Source organism: Ictalurus punctatus, chromosome 3 (assembly GCF_001660625.3).
Source record: "Ictalurus punctatus breed USDA103 chromosome 3, Coco_2.0, whole genome shotgun sequence".
In the NCBI taxonomy this organism is placed as follows: domain Eukaryota; kingdom Metazoa; phylum Chordata; class Actinopteri; order Siluriformes; family Ictaluridae; genus Ictalurus; species Ictalurus punctatus.
The window spans coordinates 2,964,729-2,988,949 of record NC_030418.2 but is presented as its reverse complement, the minus strand read 5'-3'; the positions used below and the strand labels follow the sequence as shown (position 1 = coordinate 2,988,949).

The window sequence follows — 24,221 nt, the reverse complement described above, 5'->3', positions numbered from 1 at the left end:
AGGTCAAGTTTTCTGTGAGGAGATTTACAGAAGGAGTCTCCAGTGTCGGCTCTTTCTCGGTAACGTCACGAGCTCTGAGAAACAAAGTGAGGCTGCTGAGAGAACGACTGTTTATAGCTGCTATAACGCAAGTTAAACAAGCGTAACTATAAATGGATAATATATACGAGGTGTTGTTTTTTAATTAATAGTATATTATTAAATGGCTCATTAGTTTGCTGTGTTGTAGCCTATTGTTTTCCCGTAACAGAGCGCTCTGTTGTGTTTCATTCCCTCCTTATCATGACGAGCAACAACACGAAAGGCTTTATGGACTGAATTCCTAGGTGTTACTATGACTGTTACTATGACTGATTCAGATATGCATATGGTAATGCAGTTTACTGCCAATGTCTTAAACACAGCCTAATCCTAAACCGATCCTTTTAAGATGCTATTAGCAATCATGAGAGGATGTGCTTGTACATGGCCATGAGCAGTACACTTTATTAATCCCAAAAGTGAGGTTACAGATGCGAAACAGACTTCTAGACAACAGCAGTGTGTACTGAATAATACATATCAGCAACAAGGAGATAAACAGAGAACTAAAGGAACTAAAAGCATGATGAATAACACCAGCGGGTTTGTATGGTCTGCCCACACTGCATTAAAACAAATTAAATGGAAATAGACTTTTTTTACTTTGCTTTCTTGCTCTTATGGCTTAGCAATGATCTGAGGAGTTGGGTCAGATGTGATAGAGCTTGGGGGAGCGGGGCAGTAACATTTGCAGCTTAGCGAGATTTGAGGGAGAAATAGCAGGAAAACAAAGGCACGACAACTTGACAAATCAAAAGCCGCCATTTAACACGCCATTGTAGTGTACTGGGCATGCGCAGAAGGCGAGGCTGGTGTTTCTGTAGCACCACCGCCATCTTGTGGATGTTCGTGGTTATTTTCACCGTGGACTAGATTCCACTGATATTGCATCTATAAATATGCGTATAAAGTGAGAATAAATGACGTTTTAAACACCGGTAAAGTGTCCTTCAGGTCAAACTATGTGCATGTTTCATTTATGAATGATTTAAAACACTAATAAAACCCCTAACAAATCCACAACACTTTCCACACGGTTCCGGGGCGGGTTCCTGGCCTGAAATATCGGTTCTGCCCCGGCCCTGAAAAAGCTCGACTGGAACAACAGAAGCGGTTTCGTCAGGGGGCGTGGCGAGGGCGTGGCGAGCACGTGGCGAGGGCGTGGCAAGGGGTGGAAAATGTACCGTCACCCGGAAGAGTTTTCTGAACAACAACAACGCCGGTGTCTCTGGCTAACCTCGGTAACTTTTGCCAAATTATTATTGTTTTTTGTTCTTGTTGTTATTTTCCTTTTACACATCTGGTTTTTTATCATTTATGAAACATGTTGTGCACATAAATATTATTTTGGCTCGCTACCCTCTTGGGTGATGTGTAACATACAATGGTTTGTTTACTTTGGTTATTAGGATATAAATGCACACATAATAGTCTTTGGATTGATGAGTAATGTGATATTATTTATTGATTTACTGCCATACAGACTCTTTGATCGAAATTGATTGGGACCTGAACGAAGCTGAGTCATCCTCTTCCTCCTCCTCATCTTCCTCATCCCAACAATTAAAGTCTCTGGGAAGGAGCATAATAAGGAAAAGAGATTCAAACCAGGAGCTGCTTGAATATTTACGGACTGCAGATGAGCGGTTCCTGCAACTCGGCAGAGAACTTCATGAATCCATGCTGAATAAAAATGGGCGAAACTACAAAGTCATTTCTGGCACTGTTGGGCCGTATAGTTGTGGTGATGGAGGGTCAGCAGGGACGCCATGCTTAAACATTTCTCAATATACAAACTTTAACGTAATAACGTTGTGTAGATTTCTTCTTGCTGTGGGCGGTCAGCTTTCAAGGGAAAATGGCGATTCGTTTTTTGATGACGATAATTTGTGGTGACTCTAAAGTTCTTGATGAATTGGGCCGGAGTGAATTTAGGAACAATGGTCCAATCCCACCAGTGAAGCGAGCGTGAATACGGCAACACTGCAGACATTCGACTTCTCATCATATGCAAGGCTATCTGTTTATTAAAATTATTATAGAGTAGAGGATACCATGAGCTCAGGTTTGAGCCAGTGGTCTTGGTGCTTCAAGACAACTGCACTAACCATTGCACCACCACAGAGGCATGGTTTTACAGTTGAGCCAACAACAGGCTTACAGTTATTTTGTTAAGTATCACTCAAACAGAACCATTTGCTGGTTCTACTGGTGGGTCAATGTGCAGGTCAGTGTGTTAATGGTTTTAATAAATCTTTTTGGCCTGCCACCATATCAGTGAATTTAAACTAATGCTTGCATTCAGAGTATAAGGGGAGGGTGTGTGTGTGCATGCGTGCGCACGCGTGTCTGTGTGTGTGTCTGTGCGTTTACAAGTGCACCGCCACTGTAGCCTCCACTCATTGTCAGACAGTGTTTGATAACTAAAATATCCCTCTCTCTCTCTTTTTCCCAGTATCAGCAGGGGAGGATGTCCTCCAGGAGAGTTTTTAATAAAATTTTTTGAAATTTATTTTTATAACACACCGTGGTATCGACTTTGGTATCGACTATCGTGTACTTTCGGTGGTATCGGTACCGACTACTAGACTTTTGGTATCGTGACATCCCTACTTCCCACTCTTTAGAAGGGTTTCAAATGTTTGCCGTCAGGACAGGCGTTTCCCCTGCTGAAGAAATGAAACGACAGCTGCTGCTCAGCAGGAGACGAAGAACCCGTTCCGTCCCAAACATCCTCTCTTTTAAATCGAATCGGATGGGGCGCACTCCATTCACATTTCGCCGTCCATCCCATTTCCAGATTTTGGTACTGACTAACGAAGGAGAGAATGTTTACTATTGGGTGTTTGGCTTGTCTTTGTCTCCGCCCGCTTTTTGACCTCCTAACCTTTTCACCCCTCAGTCCGCCCAGGTCAGGATCCCCAAATCGGAGAAGAGAGGACTCCGAGAGCAATCTGAAAAAGTGACTCGCACGTTTTTGGTGGGGTTGTTTTTTGTTGGGGTTTTTTTTTCTGTTTTACATGAATTTTCTTTTTTTTTGCCAAACTTTTTATTTATCAAATTACAAACCATTACATCTAGAGAAATATCATTCACAGTTGTAAAAAAGGAAAAAAAAGTATTCTATTGAAGCAGCATGATGATTAATTTTAGTAGTTTTGTTATGCAACAAAAGTTTGCGAAATGGAGTGTTTAGAGTGATGAGTGCATGCATGGTGTGTCGTGTCGTGTGCCCTGTCATGTCAAGTATGTGCTGAATCCGATATTAAACTTTTATTGCTATTTGTTCAAATTTAACGCTAAACTACTACTCACTCAGGACTTGGCGAGTTCTGTTTTGATGGGATTTCTGTTGCTTATTTTTTTCAGAAGGAAAACTGAACACTTGGCAACATTTTGTCCAAAATATCGTACATTAATCGTTTGTGAAAACGCTAACACAAAAAAACAACAACAACGGTGTTTTACTTTGTTTGGTACAGAAATGCAGCAAATTAACAATGTCACTTTAGGCTCATTGTGTGGTGGCATGCTAGGCTAACGTTAAGTTGCACGCTGTCAGCGTTCCTGGCGTGCTTAGTGGTAATCCTCTGAATGTTTTCAATATTTCCTAAATTCTGAGCCGGTTTCCTTGCTGTAAAGCTTTCTGTGCTAAGCGTTTACATTCTGAATATATTTCTTTTCCCGGACTTGCTTTATCTGCTCATGATGCTAATTTGCTGTCTTTCTGTAAGGAGCAGTTTTGGTTCAACTCCTATCATACTGCAGATTGCCGGGTTTCGAGCGTTGCCCTGTAGGGACGTCTGTGAGGTTTTCCAGGACCTTAAAAAAACCCAAATACACAGAGCTTGAAGTGTACCGGAGACGTGTCCAGTTAGTGGAGCAGTGTTTGTGTTGTAGTTTGTGTAGGTTCTAACCCTCTTTTTGGCAGGTTTTAGATTAAACTGTACTGTTGCATTGTGAAGTGTTTCATGAAGTTAAAAACAAAAAAAAAACACTCACAGAAGTGGGTCAGCAGGCTGGTTAAGGAAATCCCTAAAAACTGTCACGTTGGTTCTGTTCTGCCTTTTGGCTTGTTTAAGACTAAAAATTTCAGTGTCCTCAACAAGTGATCTGTTCCTGTGCATCTGTGGTGTAGTGGTTAGAGTTCATGGCCAGGTTTGTGTGATGGTTGTTATTTGTGCAGGTTCTAACCCTCCTCTTGGCAGGAGCAGCACTTTTAAGAATAAAAGCAGTGTGAAGCAGTATGAAGGTGTGATGGAAGCAGCGCTATGTGAGAGACTCTGTGGCTCAACTGGTTGAGTGGTTGCCTCTGTGGATCAGAAGGTGCTTGGATCAAAACCCAACAAGAGTTCTTGGCTAACAGAAAATGTGGGATGGGTCGGGTGTTTAGGCTGGGGGATGGTTGTAGGAGGAGTTGGGGGTGGGTGGAGATTCAGGGGAAGGTAGCTGGTGGAGTCTCAGGAAGTGGTGGGTGCACATCCAGGAGAGTATGAAAGAGAAGTGGGGAAGGGGTGTGGTGGATTAGGGTAGGAAGGGAACAGTGGGGGATTGAGGTGAAGTCTCAGGAAGAGGTGGGTGCACATCCTGCAGCAGAGTGTGAAGTTAGGGGAGGGATGTGCATGGAAGGGAGGTGGGGGATAAGAACAGGGGGGGAGTGTGAGGTGAAGTATCAGGAAGAGGTGGGTACACAAAGTGAGGGTACACAAAGTGAGTGCCACCATTTATATAAAAAGGAGGGATGGCCCACCTCTTCCTCTCTTGCAGCCCACCTCTTCCTCTCTTGCAGCCCACCTCTTCCTCTCTTGCAGCCCACCTCTTCCTCTCTTGCAGCCCACCTCTTCCTCTCTTGCAGCCCACCTCTTCCTCTCTTGCAGCCCACCTCTTCCTCTCTTGCAGCCCACCTCTTCCTCTCTTGCAGCCCACCTCTTCCTCTCTTGCAGCCCACCTCTTCCTCTCTTGCAGCCCACCTCTTCCTCTCTTGCAGCCCACCTCTTCCTCTCTTGCAGCCCACCTCTTCCTCTCTTGCAGCCCACCACCCTTGAGTGCACACCCCTCACCCACACATTCTTGGTCTATACTGAAGGGTGTGCACCCTCCTTCACCTGACATTCCTCCACCACATTCTGAGCTCACAACCACTCACCTACCCCCTCACCCTCTCTTTTACACCCAACCTAGTCCTCCCACCCCCCTCTCAGCTCACATCTAATCCTCTAGCCCCTTCCTCAACCTATCTCCCAACCTACAACTGCTAGAGCACCAGACACACACACACCAATGCCTCAATCTCCAACCAACCACTCCATTTGGGTTTTGATCTAAGCACCTTCTGCTCCACAACAGTCATGACTTAGCCAACTGAGCCACAGAGGCCTACACACTGCTCCCTCCATCACACCTTCATACTTCCACAGCATCACTTTCGCTTCTTGAACCTGCCAAAAGGAGGGTTAGAACCTGAAAACCCACACCACAAACATGAACTCTAACCACTACACCACCAAGGGATGGACATTACAACTGTGTGGTGGACTTTTGTCATCATAAATCACTTCATGAGGCAACATAATTTTTTTCTTCTTAAACATTCCAAAAGATGGAAGAGAACCCACACTTTCTTGAATAGAGTCACTGACATGAACTCTAACCACTACACCACACTTGCTGTGGATTGCTTTATCATAAATAACTTCATGAGGATGCATCGATTTTTAATCTTAAACCATCTAAAAGATAGAAGAGAACCCACACCTTCTGGAACACCATCATTGGCATGAACTCTAACCACTATACCGCACCTACTTTGGAAATTTGTCATCATAAATCACTTCATGAGGATGCTGCAATTTTTAGTCTTAAACCAGCCAAAAGGTAGACGAGAACTCACATCTATCTTTATGTGTGTATGTGTGTATTTGTGTGTATGTTATTATATATATATATATATTTATATAATATGTGTGTGTGTGTGTTATTATTTTATTACTATAGTGTATTATACTACATTACACTATACTGTATTATATTATAGTGTTGTACTATACTATGCTGTATTATACTACACTACTTTATCATTTCAATAAAAATTTATTTTCATGTAGATTCGCATAAAACTTGCTTTTTTGGTGCAGGCTCACAACCTGTATTGGGAATAAAACCCCTGGTCATCCAGTACCTGTGCACCAGACTCACCCCCACACCTAACCAACTGAGCCACTGGTAATAAATAAAAAGCTCTTCCGTTAAACATATTTATCCTTTTTAACTGTCACCAAAGGAGGGGGAAAAAAATCCCAAACAGGGACTTGAATCACCAACTTCAACAATGTAAGGCAAGCACATTCCCAGAGAGCCACAAAGTCTTAACGGAAGATTTTCGTTCAGCATATTTATCATTCAAACACTTAAACAGTCACCCAAAAGGGGTAAAGGAGCAAGGAAAGACTGGAACCAACGACCTCAGGTATAAGAGACAAGCACTTTCCCACAGAGCCTGGCATGAAGAGTTTTTTGAAGACCTTGCTGAAGACTTAACAGACTATACTAATGTTTACACTGTACGACCATGATTAATTTAAGTCTTGTTAAGGATGTGACCTAAGGCATGACTGAGAGAGACTGTTCTGTACGTGTAGCAGTGGCTCAGTAGGCAGGTAAGGGTTGGTCTTGATATAATAATCATGATTTGTGCCTTAGGTAAGGTGGTCTCTTAACACCTGAAATATATGCCTTTGTTTAAAAGACATGTTTGTGTGAAACGGTTGGAGGATAAATGCCTCTACACAAGTGTAGTTCACTGATGCAACCAGTGGGTCTGTGAAGCAGTTTTGACTTTGTGTTGCAAGACACACAGGCTCGAGACCCCCTGCAGCGGCACTGACAACAATCTGTGTCTATTCTCACTTTTTTCCACTTCTGTTGTATTCTTAAGTGCCTTCAGGAAAAGTTCAGTCTTCATGTAACAGGTTATGATATGCAAATGACCACGAATATTCAGTAATGACTATGCGATATCTGTAAGAAAACATCCATTTAACATTACGAGGAGTCTTCAGCGTCAGCTTTGTCAAAGTCTTAAGGACAGAGAAGTTCGTACTTTCCCAATGACAAGCTATTTTTTGTAATATTAACTTCCAAAGAAATAAAATAAAGAGCGAGTCTAGTGAGGGGATGACTGTTTACAGCTGCCATGATGTAACGAATAACAAAAACTAACTTGATTCGTGGGCCTTGCACAATATTATACCCGACTAGAAAAAGCTAGCTATGTTAGTTATGCACGATTGGGCAAACTTCTGAGGAATAACACACTTCAAGACATGCTGTTAAATAAGAAAACAATAAAACATCGGCATGGCAGCAGGAACGTCGGTTTGCGTTTGCACTCTGGGGTTGATTATTTACCTATAAAAGCATGTCAAGTGTTTTACTCCTTATGTAACAGATCCCTTAACTGAAGAAAAACCAGTTCACAGGTCTGAAATAAAAAGTGTAAATAATTATTTATCATAATCTTGTACATTAACATTTATATCAGCTCCAACTTTTGCTTGCACAATCCACCCGAACTCAAATGTAACCCGTGGGGTAACACAGTACAAAGCTGTTATTAACGAGATCTGCTGAAATTAAACCACATCTCTAACATTTTATTGACAGAAAAATACTTGAGATCGATATACAATATATTCCATTAACAAAAATGGACGTTCATCTTAAAACACCAGGGGCTGCATTTTAACTACAAGTCCATAATTTACACCAGATCAAAGTGTTTTAACACTACTTGGCACAAAAGGTGTGTCATTGTAATTTGTAAAATAGGTATGTATATGTAATTTCTATCTTCTAGGTGCCCACAGGTAGTATATTCAGTACGCCCCCACCCCCCCCAAAAAAGCACAAAGTTGAATTTAATCGTTTAATGTCTCATTTGTACAGTTTTCTTTAATTTCACTTTAGAAACTATTTACAGCACAGAAAAAAAACACACAAAACCTCCCACCTGTTTGATATCCACTCGTCTTCTTCCAAATTAAACCACTTTACATCTGAAACAAAACATGCCTGATGAATCCACTATTTTCACATTTCCTCCCCATATGAATAGACTATTTACAGTATATACACAGTCTATTTACACAGCACTAATAAACTCCACCACTAGGGGATCAGCGCTTTTTAGTGGAAACCGACTTGACAGGGATCCACTGTCCGTATGGCATCCTGTTCCCCACACGGTCTGCTCTGGACGTTACCTTACTCTCTGTAACGTGAAGCGTTGGGCTGCTTGATGGCTTGGCGACAGAGTTCTGAGGACAGGAGGAAATTTAAATTAGATAAATCAGCAAACTAAATTTATTGTCCAATGGCATTTTCAGCTCCCTGTTAGTAAATGAGACCTTTTAGCTTTGCTCATGCTCGACGCGTGCAAATCGAACTGAATGCACGCTGTGACGACGTCATGACGCACCCTGGCTCAAATCTGCAGTAATTTTGAAAACTTGCAAGATCCTCTGAACATTGCAGAGTTTGTCTGAATTTGTCTTAATTTCTGCGATCGTGAAATCAAGTTGCTCTATACTTACACTGATACTGAAGTTAATAGTTTTTCTTGCTGGAGATGTTCTAGAAATCTCAACATCTGCCTTGCCTTCATCCTAAAGAAATGAAAAGAAGAGACAATTATATTAATGCGAATACATTTCATCGTTCTTTTCTAACTAAACGTTTTACATGCATTAAGAAACAAGGAAACCAAGTCTACTTATAGTGACTTTGGCATTGTAGTGCATATGTTTCTACCCATCTCTCCCAAGCGCTTGTGCTGCAGTTAGAGAGAAAGTAAACAAAAAGGTATAAAAGCAGAGTTCATAAAATAAAGCAAACAATCCTAAATAAAGATGCAATAAATGTAATTTTTTTTTTTGCCAAACCCAGATCCAGCGCTATGTGCGCAGACTTGTCTTTGGTATACGAGGGTGCTTCTGATTAAAGGCCCCCTAATAGCCGGTCCGTACGCCTGAGGTTCTTCAGACACACAGAACCGAGGAAGTCTCTGGGGTAAATAACAACGCACCCAGTTGAACCATCAACAAGCTCACATTAAAGTCCTATTGATAAAGGTATGTGCTCGGAGACAGGATCACCCGCCTCTTACTAAGTACAATATGAAAAACCTTCAAGTGCTGTATCAGTCAATATGGTACATGAGGAAAGTCTAGGACTAACGATATTTGCACTGTCGTTACTTGACCTTTGCACATTACAAGATTTTAAACCGTCTTGAAAAATGGCGTCTCTCAAGTGAAATGATATTCCACCTCTTTCTCCTACTCCAAACGGTGGAGGAGTGCAGACCACTGTCATGTGATCTACAGGAACAGAAATGATACAAACACAATGCAATTGAAGCGCTCCCGCAGACATTCACCAACATATTGAAGAAAAAAAAATGTAATAAAATAATTAATGTCTTGCATCTCACTTGCTCTTGTACACACAGGGCCACACACACACACACACACACACACATACACACACACGTATTGAACTGTTACCTAATCCAGACCAGACAGTATGTAGGTGGTCTATATTTTTTGTCTTCTTCACGATTCCATTACATCCATCGGCAAAAACAATCAGGTCTGAGGAGATAATTTACACGATGACCCAAGTTGTTTTAAGACAGGACTATATGACACTAAGATCAAATCCTAGCCAAAGATGAAACAGCCTCTCTCAAATGTGAGGTAGAGGCCTATATAATTTAGCACGTTTTAATCACATCTGTTAATAAGAGCAAAGGCTCTTTTCCCATTTTCAGATGGAAAAGTGGCAGACATTGCAGTACGTCACTGATTCCCGTTGATAGGAACGAGCACGTTTGCGCATACGGCACTCACCTGCGGCGGCACCGGGGCTGCTCTCACCCTTTTCTCTGTGTCGGACCCTAACGTCTTTTCCACTTGTTCCTCAATACACCTCACGCTGGCAGGCAGCGTCACCACCTCTACTCCCAGAATCTTCGATGCATTCTCTCTGGCAATATTCAGAAGATCCATTTTGTCTGAGAAGAGACAATATGAAAACATTCATATACTTGAGAAACACTTTGGATTTGTTCAAATTAGCATTAGGTGCGTATTAGGTGTACCTTTCTGACTAAGCCGAACGGACCGCTCTGGAGATTTCGACCTGCGCCTGTAATATCTCCTCACAGGTGAAGGGGAGAATCGGCACCTGAACTTGCCAATGTAGGCACCTCTTGTTCTCCTGTAGCTTGAGGAGCGAGAGCGGGACCTCCTTGACCTCCTGTAATAACGGTCCCGGGAAGAAGAGCGGCTGTTAGAGCGCGAGTATCTCCTTCGCCCGTAACGGGATGAGCGCCTGGGATAGGGGCTGCAAGAGCAAGATCTATGGCGATGACGGCGGCAACGGGAACGATCTGAAGCTCGGCAGCAGCGCGGACGAGAACGTGAACGAGAGTGGGAGCTGCTGCTTGAAGACGAAGAGTAGCGTGATCCGTGGCGGTGTCGTCTCCGTGACCTGCGCGACACAGACGGGGATCTACTTCGATCACCGCTGGAGTAAGAACTACCACTATCACTACTGCTACTACTACTGCTGCTGCTGCTGCTGCTGCTCCTGCTCCGTGAAGATCTGGACATCACTGAGGATTCCTGGTCAAAAACCAGACGCATTCCCTCGCCAAGACGACTCTGCTGGGTTTTAACCATATCTTCGTTGGTCAGTGTCGTACCTGCAAAATGCATATAATTATTTTTTTTAAGTCTCTAGAGTGTTGAAAAAGAAGCAAGAGTATGTGAAGATACTCAAGAAATCAATACATCCTATGAAATGTACTGGGAAATGAAAACAAAGTAGATTGTGGAAGGTGCTAGAACAGGGGTTCCAAAACTTTTCCAGGGCAAGGCCCCCCTTTTGTAAGATGTCTTCAAACACATCTTTACATTACATTAGGAATTGATTGTGTGTGTGTGTGTGTGTGTGGTTGTCTGAGAGTGAGAATTAATTTTTCACACCAAATTGTTCGGGCGCCCCCTGGCGGCCCCCACTTTGAAAACCACTGTGCTAGAACATTCGGACCAAAATAGGTCACCTTATGTAACTCAAGCTCCTCCTACAGCGCTTACAAAACAGCACGATTAAAAACTACATACTTATCTATTTAACAAAACAATGGCCAACTGTTCAATCTGATTACATTTAAATGTCACTACTATAAATCCCACGCTAGATATATGTACTGTTTATCCATTAACGTACACATAAAACCTCACCGAGCAAAGTTTATCGAGGACTCAATATTATTCTACACTAGTTATCAACTTTAGTGGTGACTTTAGACTTTAATTCGTCACTACTTTAATTTTATTATTATTTTTTTTAAATAGCGTCGTCTAGAGATGTGCGCTTTGTAGTCAGAGGTACGGCAAATAAACCGAGTTTTCTTTCGATAAATAAACCGCAGAGCAATGTGATTCGCTTAATATATACAGGTTTATCATAGCGTTTTAAAACAGCACTGTGAAGATATTTTCCTTTTAGAATTAAGTCAAGGCATAAAAACGTTAGTGAGTAACAGCTAAGGCTAGCACGACGGGAAATAGAGAAAGGTAACGCATATAATTATTATTATTATTTTTAAACAACAAATAAAATGACTTTAATACAACATTAACGCATTTTTACCTTAAGAAACAGAGTAAATCCTCGAAAAAAAAAAAACCAAGATAAAAGTTTTATACGGTTTGAAGCTTCAACTGTCGCTGTGACTTCCACCGTCGCTGACTAGCTGTTAACACGAATAACCGGAATAAGCCGGACAACGCAGAACCATGTTACGTCATCGAACAGACTGGAAATTTCCAGAAAGCTCCAGAAGCCCCGCCCCTCATATAACGTCACCGATATTAAAATCTTCTCAAAATCATTCTGTGAATTTGATTGTTAAAAATGCATTTGTTCATTTTATCTCAGATATAATTGATTTACAAAGTATTTCTTTGAAAGTAGACGATAAAGACAAGTTATTGGTAAACATTTTCAGTAAAAAAAAAAGGGTTCATTTGTTACTGCTGGAGTAAAAACTGAACGATAATGAAATATTTTCATTGTTTTTTAGTTGTAATAATTGCCATGCTCTGGAGAAATAAAAACAAAATATGGGGATGCTGTGTAAAAAAAAATATGTACGTGTAAACGTTTAAATCAATTAACAGATTTTGAAGGTTTTCTGTAAACAGATGCAACCCCACAAAAATATATACTTTACACAATACATCCATCCATTTTCTGTACCGCCTGGAGCTTATCCCAGGAGACTCGGGGCACGAGGCGGAGGACGGCCTGGACGGAGTGCACAATCACACACGTTCACGCACTTTGGACAATTTAGAGCCTACAAAAGCATGTGTTTGGACTGGGTGTGGAAACTGGCGTACCTGGATGAAACCCCCGAAGCACGGGGAGAACATGCAAACTCCACGCACACAGAGCAGAGGCAGGGACTCGAGCCCCCAGCCCCGGAGGTGCGAGACAAACATGTTCGGCTAAGCCACCGTGCCCCACAGTTTATACAATTCATAATATAAAATGATTTTCTGTTCAAGGATTTTAAAAATATTTAAAATGACAAACGAGGTAAAGCATATATTAAGAGAAGAATGCAACACATGTCCAAGTTTTGCTTGTCAGATGTATTCTTTAATGACGGAACAGTTTTTTTGATGCACAAAAATAGATGGGGGAAAAATTAAAAAGGAAATGCAACACAACAAAATAAAATGCAACAACTGCTTAACCTTAGCCAGAGTTTTCTGAGACCTTTTCTGTCCCTGGTCTCACCTCGTCTTATCCTCCGATGCATAAACCTGTTCTTTGTTCTCTATTAATTTCAGCAAGTGACCTTTTATACACTACATTATTTAACACATTTGTGGATTCATAACAGACATAAACCCTAACTGTCAAACCATATTGTAATCTATGTGCTCACTTTCATGATGTCTCAAGATGTCACTATGACATCTCAAGCTTAGGATGGCTGTTAGCGTTTGTTGTGAGACAAACACCCATAAATACATATTCTTCTCGATGCTTAATAACGGTCATACATAATCATATCATCTCATATGAACCACACTTGATCAGAATAATAAACACACAGTATTAATAGGCATATGCCTACACTTAGTCAAAAGGCTAGTGTAAAGCAAACACTAAAATGTGTACTCCGGAAGGTGCTATTTTAATCCATTAATAATAATCCCAGTTGAATAATAACATGTTTGGCATTATTTTAGATAATTAATGCAATAATATGCTCATATTCATGATATGTTAACTGCACATCCCAAATCCACCTTTCCTCCTACTGCCATTTGAAAAGTTGATTTGAGAACATTAAAAAAAACAAAAACAAAAACAATTACTGTATTATATAAACTCTACCAAAATTTGTCACCCATGTCACACCAACACCCTCAGAGAAATATGTTGAATTAACAAAGATAGATTCCTCTTGTATTTAAACACAAAACAGTAATATTGCATAATAATACATTGGGGTATTTTCATAGAAAAAAACTCGAGCAATATGACTCGATGTTTCCGAATAAGACCCAAATCTATTTAATTCAATCACAGATGAGATCAGTCCTATGGGGTACTCATAAAAATGCCAGCAATCCAGCTACCATTTAATACAATTTGAATAAATGTTTTTGCTTATTCTCCACCAAAAACATTAATAACCTACTCAATAAACGGCTTTTAAGATGGAATTCATGATTTCTAGCCTTGCTAAAACAGTCAATAAACGACGGTATAAAACATGATTGAAAAGATCTAGCGTAAACAAAGGACGTGACCCAAAAATAGCACAGCAGGCTGTTATTCAGTATCATTAAAGTACCATATGAAAGCTATTAATTAATAATAATATTTTATGGACTGTTCATTACCACGTTGATGTCTTGAACATAATCTTGAAGTGTGAGAGTGAAGATGACCTATCAGTATGTTCTGTTTTCTTTGTATGTATTGTGTTCTGTAGAGGCCGTGGTGGCATAGTGCTGCTCCAGCTCTGTGAGCAGATCGCTGGCTTCTGGTCTTCCGTCAGGATTTTCACACAGCATTCGTTCAATTAGCTTGTGCTATTATAAAAAAAATATGCGGGTGACAAAGTATTAGTGTTATATGGACAATTCTTACGCATATACAACTTTCTGCCTAAAAGTAAAAGCAATAGGACAGAACAAAACAGTCTGGAGACACGTGGTCGTATTTGGTGCCTTACACTACTACACCCTAACATGTCATTATTGTGAGCATGGGGCAACTTAAGTCCAAGTGTATACCCTAAAATTTCTTGATTTCAGAGTCGGGTCACATAGGTGCTTAAGTTATTTTTTTGGGCTTCCTATGCAGATTATGAAAATCACCTGCACTTATTTCTGAAGAAGAGAAAAGCCTTTTTTTAAAAAAATTCTGTCAAATGAAATATGATGCTACATAAAAGCAAGAGACAATTAGAAATTAAAATGAAAAAAAAAGACTAAAATGATTATACGAATGAGAAGATGGCAATCTTTGAAATAAATCTAAGATGAGTCATTGCCAATATATTGCAGTATGAATAGTCCTAGTTGTAATTATCACATCAATCACTGCAAAACTGTTTTATTATTCAGCAGCTTACAAAATAGCACCTGATCCAGCACAGCATATTATTTTGTGTTTTATTAATTTTTTTAATACTGCACAACAACAGTTACTCGTGCACACATCTTAATGAACAAGGTACAAAATCGAAATGTGTGTGCAGAATGTAGGCTTTTTTGACCTGTAAGTAAGCGTTGTTCCTAATTTTATGTATAAAACTTTGGTCCTCCACATAATGTTAATTATATGATTAATATGCTAATATGCCTCCTCGTGAAAAAAAATCTGCATGTTTAAGGGGTGATACTATTTAATCGATTACTAGCGCCATAATTATGTACTTAACATTACATAGTTTTTGTGTGTGTGTGTGTGCGTGCATTTATACCCAAAAGATACATTTCAGTATGACATATGGTAATTACATCACACTGTCAGCAAGTGGCACTGGATTTACTGCTGATAATGCTCCTGGCTCAAGCAGATATCGCACGAGACAACCAGATGTACTCCAAGAGCAGAATCATACGTAACTGAGACACGCCTCCATTTTACACAAAATCCACCCCAAACATACTATTCTCCAAACAATGCTTAAGTCTGTAGTTAGATCTGTGGTCTGAATACCAATGTGCACAATTCGGTAGTAAGTCCTCGTGCACGTATCTGAATACGGCCCACGGCGCACTACAAAGAATAACGACAAATTTCTAAGAATGCTATAAAAAAATTATCAAATGGTGTAGTGAATTTGAAATGCCTTCTAAAGTATAAAAAAAATTTTTTTTAAAACCTACGACAACTTACTTATGATTTGTACACTATGCAATATATGACCAAAATAACAAACATACTATCAAATAATACATAACACAAATGCCTCCTGAAAAGACAAGTGCTCACTTACTTCAAAATCAAACCTTTTGGAGAATTCTTCTGGAAATTTCTTACTCCGTATATTATCCCATTGCTAAAAATGACAGTGTGGAAAATGTTTCTTAGCTTTACTTTGTGATGATTTTTAGTCATTATTAACTGAACATTTGCATATTGAATGATTAATCTCACCAACCTTTTGTTTTTCACTCTGTGTTGCAAAGCACCAAAGCAACTCAAAGTAAATAAGGCCCACAGCATAAATATCCACCTTTTTGCAATAGTCTCTGTTCTCTTGTCTCTGAGGCACATGAAAATAAAACCTACAGTGTACAATAGAGTCAACCAATTTTATTATGTGAATTTTGTGAATCAGTGACTAACCTGTTCCGGGCTCATATAAGAACGAGTCCCGGCTCTCTTAGTGCGTTCCAGTAGATTTCCATCATCATTTTCCTCTTCTTTGGTAACAAGTCCAAAATCTACCACCTTCACGTCTCCTTTATTATGCCCAAACATTATGTTTGCTGGCTAATTCAAATTAAGGAACAACTTGTGAGTCACTTGTAAATTAGAATCAGAAGATTTTATTTTAGTGGAATAAAAGATAGAAGATGAAACTTAACACTATACACTGGCTTTCTTTTATTGTTAGCTTTGGTAGTGTTCTTTAAAGTGCAGTACTTTAGTAAGAGGCCTACCTTCAGGTCCCTGTGGAAGAGCTTCTTTAAATGGACGTACTTCACTGCCTCCAAGACCTGCTTTATTATCTCTGCTGCTTCCTGCCTCCGTTCTGGGTATTTTTCAGGGTTCTTGTTCCTTTCCTCAATCCACTCACGCAGAGTTTCTCCCTCACAGAATTCCATCTGAATGTAGAGGAAGTCTGATCCACTGCCAGAGCTAGAAACATAAAAATAAATAAATAAATAAAAACTGACCTCAACAAAATTATGTGGAATGTAAAACTGACTAATGGATAAACTCTTAGTGTAATGCCAATTAATGGTTTGGTTTTTTTCTCTCTTTTTAATGCCTCCGATATCTAAAAAGTAATGATGAAATAAGGAATATTAGTTTACGATGAAGTGCTGAAAGTTTCTGATGCGTCATCTCTGTACTCAGTCTCTTCAGTCCATGACGTGTGGTAACGCACTATGTTAGGATGTTTAAGACGAGACAAAGCTTTGACCTCTCTGCGAGCTTTCCTAGAGCACATACAATTTGTTTACGTGGAAGACAACAAATAAGTCATATACATTGCATATTAAGGCACGTCAAAGTGTAACATGATGAAAGCAGTAGACTGATCAGGTCTTATGTACTCACTCATTATCCTTTACTATCTTGACAGCAAAGTTTTTATCTTCAAGCTTTCGTCTGGCCTTGAAAACACGACCAAAACCTCCTTTTCCAATTCGAGTTATTGACTCTCTATTGAACTCCTCTAAAAATCTACAGGAAAATAGAAATAGGCTATGATTTAGTATTTGAATCTCATCAGAGCATTTTCAGAGAAATGAAACTGGTTTTATTTATCAGTTAAGAAACTGTTAAGAAAAAACTGTTAAGAAACTGATTTAAGAAAAATGTCAAAGAACATTCTTAGTCAAATACACAAATAATAGTTAAAGTATTAAACAGCTATAAAGACTAAGCCTTTCATATTTATTTTGATTTTAATTTTACTACAAATATTCCTATTATAAATATATAAATAAACAAACTCTATCCTACCGTATATAAAATATATAGAAAAAAATATTCTCATGCAGGATGGAGCAGTCAGATATGAAGCTTCTGTTCGTTATTTCTGTATATTACATCGGTCAAACGCAAACACATGCACTGACACAGACAGGAGAACAATTTTTCTTTTCTGTACTAGCAATCCTAACCTATTAATACACAAATAAACAAAAAACAATAACAATATTTTTTCTTTAAGTATGTACACACAGACACAAAACTATACATAATTTAGGAATAATTTACCTTGATTTTGTTGGCTGTTGTTTGGAGATTGTGGTACTCTTTGATGAGGGTTTTGCCATTTCGGGTGAATTAATATTGGATTGCTTGGAGGATTATGGGGAAAAACACACAGAAACGTGTGCATTTTAGAAAAACTGCCTATTAAAACTGTCTGGGCCTGTGTTCATGCTTCACTTATTGACAAAATAGTTTAAAGGTGGTGAAATGCACTGTGCTGAGTAGGATTTTAACATAATACCTTTTTATTGTTTACTGGTGAATTCTGAAAGACTGCAGCTAGTCTAAAAGAGGAGACAAAACATGTTTTTTAATTGTACTGTGTATACAATAAATGTTTTCTTTTTTAATGCATGTGTCACTTACTGTCTTTTTGGTTTAACATCTAACGGTTGTGGTTCTGGTACCTGGAATTACGTAAAAATAAATAAATAAAATATACAAACATTCATATATATATAAATACATATATATAAAAATTAAATACAAATTAACATATAATCACAATTAAATTAAAATATTATATATATATATATTTTTTTTTTTCTATCTTCATATCACATGTGTGCAATTTTAGATATGTAAATTAATTTCATCCTAATGTAAATGCCTTAAACTATAGTTCAGTTTATTTATAAGATTACATGACTGTTACACAAATGGGCAGAGTAGGCATTTGTTCAAATTTAACCCATAAAAGAGCTGTCCATTATGACTGACCAGTCAGTGTAAACATTTGAATATAGGAAATGGGATATAAAATTACAACATAAAACATATGTATTTTCTTTGCTCAGTGTTCTACGCATGGTGTGCCTTACACCAGGTTATTGCTTTTGTGTGTGCTTTTAACTACAGTATATGCATAGTCAAGATGGTCGCCATGTGTATCCTGACCCTAGTATTCCTAGAACTACCACACATGATGTACTTACAGAAGGTGTGCTTTTGAAGACAATAGACTCAGATTTACTATCATTTTTAGAAATCTTCTCTGACGAGCTGGCACCGTCTGCTGACTCACTAGATACACAAATAAAAACCCACAAAACACTGGTAGTATTAACGTTTCTAACGTTTCTTCAAGAATGGTTCTTCTTGAATAGGTACCATGTCACCAAGTACAGTTTTGTTTCAACCTTACCTCATTGAGGATGGTGATGAAACCTGCAAAAAAAAAAAAAAAATTAAGTTAAATTTTACTCTGGGAAAGGATCCCTGTCCAAAAATTAAAATGAAATGAACATAAACAAATTTACCTGACTGCTGAAATCAGAGTCTTGAAGTTCACTCCAGGCTAGCTGAGCTGCTTTTTGTTTTGCCTCTTTCGCAGTCTTTCCACATGCTTCAGGATATTCTTTGCCACTTATAATGAACCTGTATACAAATCTAGCAGAAAAAACAGTTTGCAGTCATACTGGACATATTCAAGCACAAGAAATGCATTCAAAAGACAATATTACTAAATACTCACTGAGGATCATGTGCAGGCCCTCTTCGCTCCACGATTTTGAAATCGACTACTTGTTTAGATTTTTGGCAGTAATGATTAAGCTGCCCTATGAAATTCTTGTCTGCTGTTGTGTTCTCAGTATCTACAGGTGAGCTCCGCTTTAGACCGGTGCTGGGTCAAGACAATAAGACAGAAAGACAATAGGATATCTGTTCTAACTAGGGTTGTCACGAGAACCGATACTTCGGTACCAAGTCGATACCAACATTCTTTAAACGTGACGGTACTTGTTTTTCTGAAGTAGCCTTGGAACCGTTTCTAATGGAGGTACCGATTTTGCAATTCTTCCGGACCTGATGGGGGCAGCAAATACGCGCAAGTGTTTTAGTCGGTCCACAAGTGGTGAAGAAGAAGAACAACAACTACAAGCACACGGGAAAAACTACAGAAGTTTAGCTCCGCCCCGACTCGTTGAGAGGAAATGTGGTATGGAATATGTAAATACTTCACATTCGAGGCGGATGACGACAAACATATAATTGATGCTTTGAAGCTGGTGTGTAACCGATGCTATCGTTCATTTCAAACAAAGCGAGGAAACACCTGGAATTTGGCGAAGCACCTGAAAGGTGGTCCTATATTATATTTGTTTGAGGCAGCTGGATTGTGGCCGTGAAACCAGCTAACGTTATGCTCCATGTAATGTCTCGATACAGACTACTAGATTTTTGGTATCGTGACATCCCTACTTCCCACTCTTTATAAGGGTTTTAAATGTTGTCTGTCAGGACGGGCGTTTCCCCTGCTGAAGAAATGAAACGGTCTAGATTTATTATCTAAATGTTGAGTAGCCTGTACCATTATACATTTTAATAAAAAAAAAAGTGGTGGATTTCTACAGGGTCTTCCTACTGTACTTCCTATATTTCAGGAAATTAAGTCTTCAGATTGGTATTTTTATACCACATCGTGGTATCGACTTTGGTATCGCCTATCGTGTACTTTTGGTGGTATCGGTACCGACTACTAGATTTTTGGTATCGTGACATCCCTAGTTCTAACATTAATTAGCAGGATTTTGCGCCAATTCTCACTGGTGTAATGTGATGTGAAGTGTTTAGACAAAGTGATGGTTGATTTGTACAACCCCAATTCCATAAAAATTGGGACGCTGTGTAAAATGTAAATAAAAACAGAATGCAATGATTTGCAAATCTTATAAACCCATATGTTATTCACAACAGAACATAGAAAACATATCAGATGTTTAAACTTCGTAAATGTACCATTTTAAGGAAAAAATAAGGTGATTTTTAATTCCATCCCATCTTTACTTGTGAGAGACTCTGCCCCTCTAAGATGCCTCTTTTATACCGGATCATGTTACTGACTTGTTGTCAGTTAACCTTATTAGTTGCAAAATGTTCCTCCAGATGTTTCTTTTTAGTAACACTTACTTTTCCAGCCTTTTGTTGCCCCATCCCAACTTTTTGGAGACATGTTGCAGCCATCAAATTGAAAATTACCTTATTCTTTTTCTTAAAATGGTACATTTTACATCCCAACTTTTTTGGAGCCGGGGTTTTAACTGGCTTCCATGAAGAGAGCATGTAGTGAAACTTTTTAAAAAAAATCCATTCAACCAAAATCGTGCACCTACTCGAGAACAGTTAACATGTTACACTGTAACAGTGTCTTACCTGAGGTTTTGGATATCAGTAATTTCTTCCCCGTTGCCGTTTTCATCAATGACCTTTAATATGAAATGGATTTGATTTATCAAAACAGCCCAAAAAGTTTCAACGGTATATTAGCCAAAACATTACATCTCTTACTTGCTCTTTTTCCTGTTCTGTAAGAAGCTCATAAACAAGTTTTGCTGCTGCCTCCTTGGCCTCTTTCTTGCTGTTGCCAGTAGCTTCAGGGAATTCTTTATCCCCACAGACATAATTACAAACATAACGGCACATTCTACACAGAAAAAAAACTCACAATTAAAAATCTCCTAGTGTTCAGTTATTAAACAAGGAATGTCTCTAAACAATTGATACTTGCTGGATGTTAGAGCCTTGACTCATCTTGGTGGTTTCCTTAGGTTTGAAAGGTAGTCTTTCCTTATGAGAGTATTCATTCAACCAGCAGATGAAGTTAACTTGAGTTACAGGTAAGACACTGGCAGAAGAGTTCAAAATTGTCTCCTGCAAAAAAAAAGCATTACAAACTGGTTCAATCACATTACAGTATCATTAGTCCCCTACACACAAAGTACATCAGGCAGGATGTACTGTACGGACTTAAGAACAGAATGAAATAGCCATAACAGTGTAATAACATAACGTCTTCTACCATAACAGCTTCAAAGAATAAGGATAAATCCATTCGTGTGAACCAACTGGAGTCGAGAGACCATTTTAGAGTAGTGAACAGAAAAACAGACACTACATTCTCCCAGCTACATTGTGTGCATATTTCTGATGTTCATTCATTTTCAGTAAGCACTTTTTCTTCGTCAGGATCAAGGTGGATCCAGAGCACAGTAAGATAGGAAAACTTGGCCCGAGGCAGGAATACACCATAGAAGGGTCTATGAGCACCATGCACACGCACATTCACACATCCAATCACTCCTAGGGACAATGTTTTTAACGTAACATGTTTTGTGAGGTGGGAGGAAAGAGGAGAACATGGAGGAAACCTCACATGCAGAGAGTAAACCAAACTCAGGATCAAACCGGGGACACTTGCTGCACCACCCAATTTTGATGTGTAGTTCAATACGTCCAGAATTTCTGGCTGTGAAAACACATTGTACTTGTCCATTAATTTTAGTGGAGCTGGTGAGAATTAGAGGGAAACACGGTGGTGCAGTACGGTAGTGTTTAAAATTTTTAAGAGATCTCCATGTTTTCAGTAGCCTGGTATGACAATTTTTTAGTATGACGTAAAAAAAAAAAAAAAAAAAAGTCTTAGATGTCTTTTAATAAACACAGATGTGTTCAAGCAAAAAATACCACCAAATTCTGTAAGTGAAGTGGGAAAAGAAAAACATGTTCATACTGTATTAACCGGTTCATCATTTTCCCAAACTCTGAGGGCATTCTTTGCAGCATTTTGCTTGGCTTCTTTCTTGTTTCGTCCAACTCCTTCAGGATAGCTCCTATCATTCATCACTACCCTCATAGTGAACCTAGGACACGATCAAACAACTTAAAGTCAGAAAATCTGGACATTTAATGCTGGTACGAGAAATCTGAAGTATGAGTTTGTATTCAGATGGTTTTTTACACATTAATTTTCACACGACTCCTACAAATACACACACACACACACACACACATACACACACACCTATTTTACTTAGCACAGCAGTGAGTAAATATGACTAGACATTTACTATTAAATTCAGAGAAAAGATTACACCATCTATATGAATTATGTGATGTTTACATTACATGCACATGCAGAATATGGTTCAGAATTATACTTACGTTTTAATGTGATCTGGTCCAACAGTCTGCACTAGATCAAAACGCACAGTCCAGCCTTTTTTCTGTGCACGTTCATTAAGCAAACCAACATAATTTGTTTGCCCGGCGTCCATTTAGAAGATATGAAACAACCCAAATTTCTGAAACAGAAAATAGTACATACGTTCAGGTTGTTTATAGACAATTTATAAAGATATTTAACACTCAGAAATGCATTTTTAAAAAAAACAACCTACTTCCCGGCCCGTTGGTTAGATGTAAACACATCCAGCTGTGCTTTACCCCTAAACTCGCGTGTATTGCTTTCGCTTTATGTGGAAGAAACGAGTTTAAGTTTCGATTGTCAGATCCTGCGTTGAACGGACCTGCTCCAGGGTGACCAATCAGATTTTACGCAGGACCTGGGTAGGAGATGACGCAAACGCGTAGAGACAGGAAGTAGTGATTTTTATAATGAAACAATTCATCCTCATACTTGCAGGAATTATTTTTCATACGAGTTTACTTCATTTAAATTTTTATTTTTAGTTTCATTTCATTAGTGAAGAGGAATGTAGTTTTATTTTTGGTAAAAATTTATAATAATTTAAAACGCTAATAATTAAAAACACTAATAATTTTGGTAAAAATAATATATGACATTCAAAAACCCTTCCCCTGTTTTTGGTTTCTTAAAACTTGGGCTTTTTGTATCTTTATTGTTAATGAAAGCAAAAACAAAACAAAAAAAAAAAGCTTCACACTTCTCACAAAAAGAAAATATGACTTACTGCAAGATACCGTACCTTATATAAATACTCTGAATAATTTTTATTCACCATATACATTTATCACCATTTTCATATACAAGTATTGCACCTAATATTCAAATATTACACCATAAGCAGAAATTGTAGGCTCAGTTGTAACTGACATTACAGTGGAAGTAGAAATAGCAACTGGATACAGTTCAAGGTGCATTAAATTGAGTGGAACAATTCCATCCATCGATTTTCTATACTGCTTATCCTACTGGGTCACGGGGAACCTGGAGCCTATCCCAGGGAGCATCGGGCACAAGGCAGGGTACACCCCGGACAGGGTGCCAGCCCATCACAGATTCTTGGTTGAATATTTCTTTATTTATTACAACCTTGAATATGTTGTTTTATTCCAAAGTACTCAGTATTCTTATGCTGTATATCTAGATATCAATTAGATGTTTAAAACATCCAGCTGATACACTCACACCAGCACCAAACACACTATGATGCCACTGCGATGTTAATGCCACTGCTGTACTGAGCATACTGTAGTTGACCACCCAATTAATATTTGGTCAGTGGTGGTCATTTTCATTATATGAAAAGGATACATTTTTCATAGTAACAGTAATTGTATATCTACAAAGTGAACCTATATGATATGTGTTTGAGGTAAAATGGCCAATCAGTAAAGAACAGTGTAAGCCAGGTGTATTTACTGTTTATTACACTGGGATGAAAAAAATATTTTTGATAAACTGAGGCTAAGAGCAATTGAGATGATGTAACTTTGATGCATGTAGTAATTGTACATGTACAAAGTGCACCTTTATGGCAGGTGCTCTCCTGATAAAATAGTCAATTAGTCTGTGTGTGTGTGTGTGTGTGTGTGTGTGTGTG

At 38.8% G+C, this 24,221-nt stretch overlaps 2 protein-coding genes and 1 long non-coding RNA gene across 5 annotated transcripts; 1 reads left to right on the top strand and 2 right to left on the bottom strand.

Moving 5' to 3' along the window:
- Positions 1-1,246: 1,246 nt before the first annotated feature.
- LOC128632702 (uncharacterized) lies at positions 1,247-3,373 on the top strand. The gene is made up of 2 exons (XR_008396250.1): positions 1,247-1,322; positions 1,565-3,373. It is a non-coding gene; the product is annotated as an uncharacterized LOC128632702 (long non-coding RNA).
- Positions 3,374-7,707: 4,334 nt separating this feature from the next.
- rsrp1 (arginine/serine-rich protein 1) lies at positions 7,708-11,953 on the bottom strand. Of its 2 annotated transcripts, XM_017463792.3 has the most exons (5): positions 11,800-11,953; positions 10,241-10,846; positions 9,990-10,153; positions 8,673-8,744; positions 7,708-8,396 (listed from the first exon to the last, which is right to left on the bottom strand). In XM_017463792.3, exons 2-5 carry the CDS (start codon positions 10,821-10,823, stop codon positions 8,256-8,258), a joined length of 960 nt encoding a protein of 319 aa, XP_017319281.1. In that variant the 5' UTR covers positions 10,824-10,846; positions 11,800-11,953; the 3' UTR covers positions 7,708-8,255. The 2 variants fall into 2 exon arrangements, 1 of the variants encoding a protein (XP_017319281.1); XR_001812116.3 differs by lacking the exons at positions 7,708-8,396; positions 8,673-8,744 and adding an exon at positions 8,796-9,458 and having other exon boundaries at positions 9,645-10,153.
- An 838-nt stretch (positions 11,954-12,791) lies between these two features.
- Positions 12,792-22,968, bottom strand: eif2ak2 (eukaryotic translation initiation factor 2-alpha kinase 2). 2 transcript variants are annotated; one of them, XM_017463794.3, is made up of 20 exons: positions 22,815-22,967; positions 22,579-22,718; positions 22,148-22,277; positions 21,146-21,288; positions 20,926-21,061; positions 20,791-20,843; positions 19,112-19,261; positions 18,897-19,026; positions 18,782-18,804; positions 18,573-18,660; positions 18,004-18,044; positions 17,879-17,921; positions 17,641-17,723; positions 16,975-17,100; positions 16,728-16,853; positions 16,350-16,548; positions 16,033-16,179; positions 15,845-15,949; positions 15,680-15,742; positions 12,792-14,264 (listed from the first exon to the last, which is right to left on the bottom strand). In XM_017463794.3, exons 2-20 carry the CDS (start codon positions 22,689-22,691, stop codon positions 14,124-14,126), a joined length of 2,040 nt encoding a protein of 679 aa, XP_017319283.1. In that variant the 5' UTR covers positions 22,692-22,718; positions 22,815-22,967; the 3' UTR covers positions 12,792-14,123. The 2 variants fall into 2 exon arrangements, with proteins under 2 accessions (XP_017319283.1, XP_047010374.1); XM_047154418.2 differs by lacking the exon at positions 19,112-19,261 and having other exon boundaries at positions 18,897-19,014; positions 22,815-22,968.
- Between the last annotated feature and the right edge of the window lie 1,253 nt (positions 22,969-24,221).

Bases quoted from the DNA above. Each gene is read 5' to 3' on its own strand.
- eif2ak2 (XM_017463794.3), bottom strand. From the start codon at position 22,691: ATGGACGCCGGGCAAACAAATTATGTTGGTTTGCTTAATGAACGTGCA. The intron at 19,262-20,790 runs GTAAGACACTGT...GTCTTGACCCAG, and splicing joins ACTGATATCCAAAACCTCAG to CACCGGTCTAAAGCGGAGCT. The intron at 16,180-16,349 runs GTAGGCCTCTTA...AATTTGAATTAG, and splicing joins TCTTCCACAGGGACCTGAAG to CCAGCAAACATAATGTTTGG.
- rsrp1 (XM_017463792.3), bottom strand. From the start codon at position 10,823: ATGGTTAAAACCCAGCAGAGTCGTCTTGGCGAGGGAATGCGTCTGGTT. The intron at 8,745-9,989 runs GTGAGTGCCGTA...TCATTTCTTTAG, and splicing joins CAGCCCCGGTGCCGCCGCAG to GATGAAGGCAAGGCAGATGT. The intron at 8,397-8,672 runs GTAAGTATAGAG...TCCTGTCCTCAG, and splicing joins CTATTAACTTCAGTATCAGT to AACTCTGTCGCCAAGCCATC.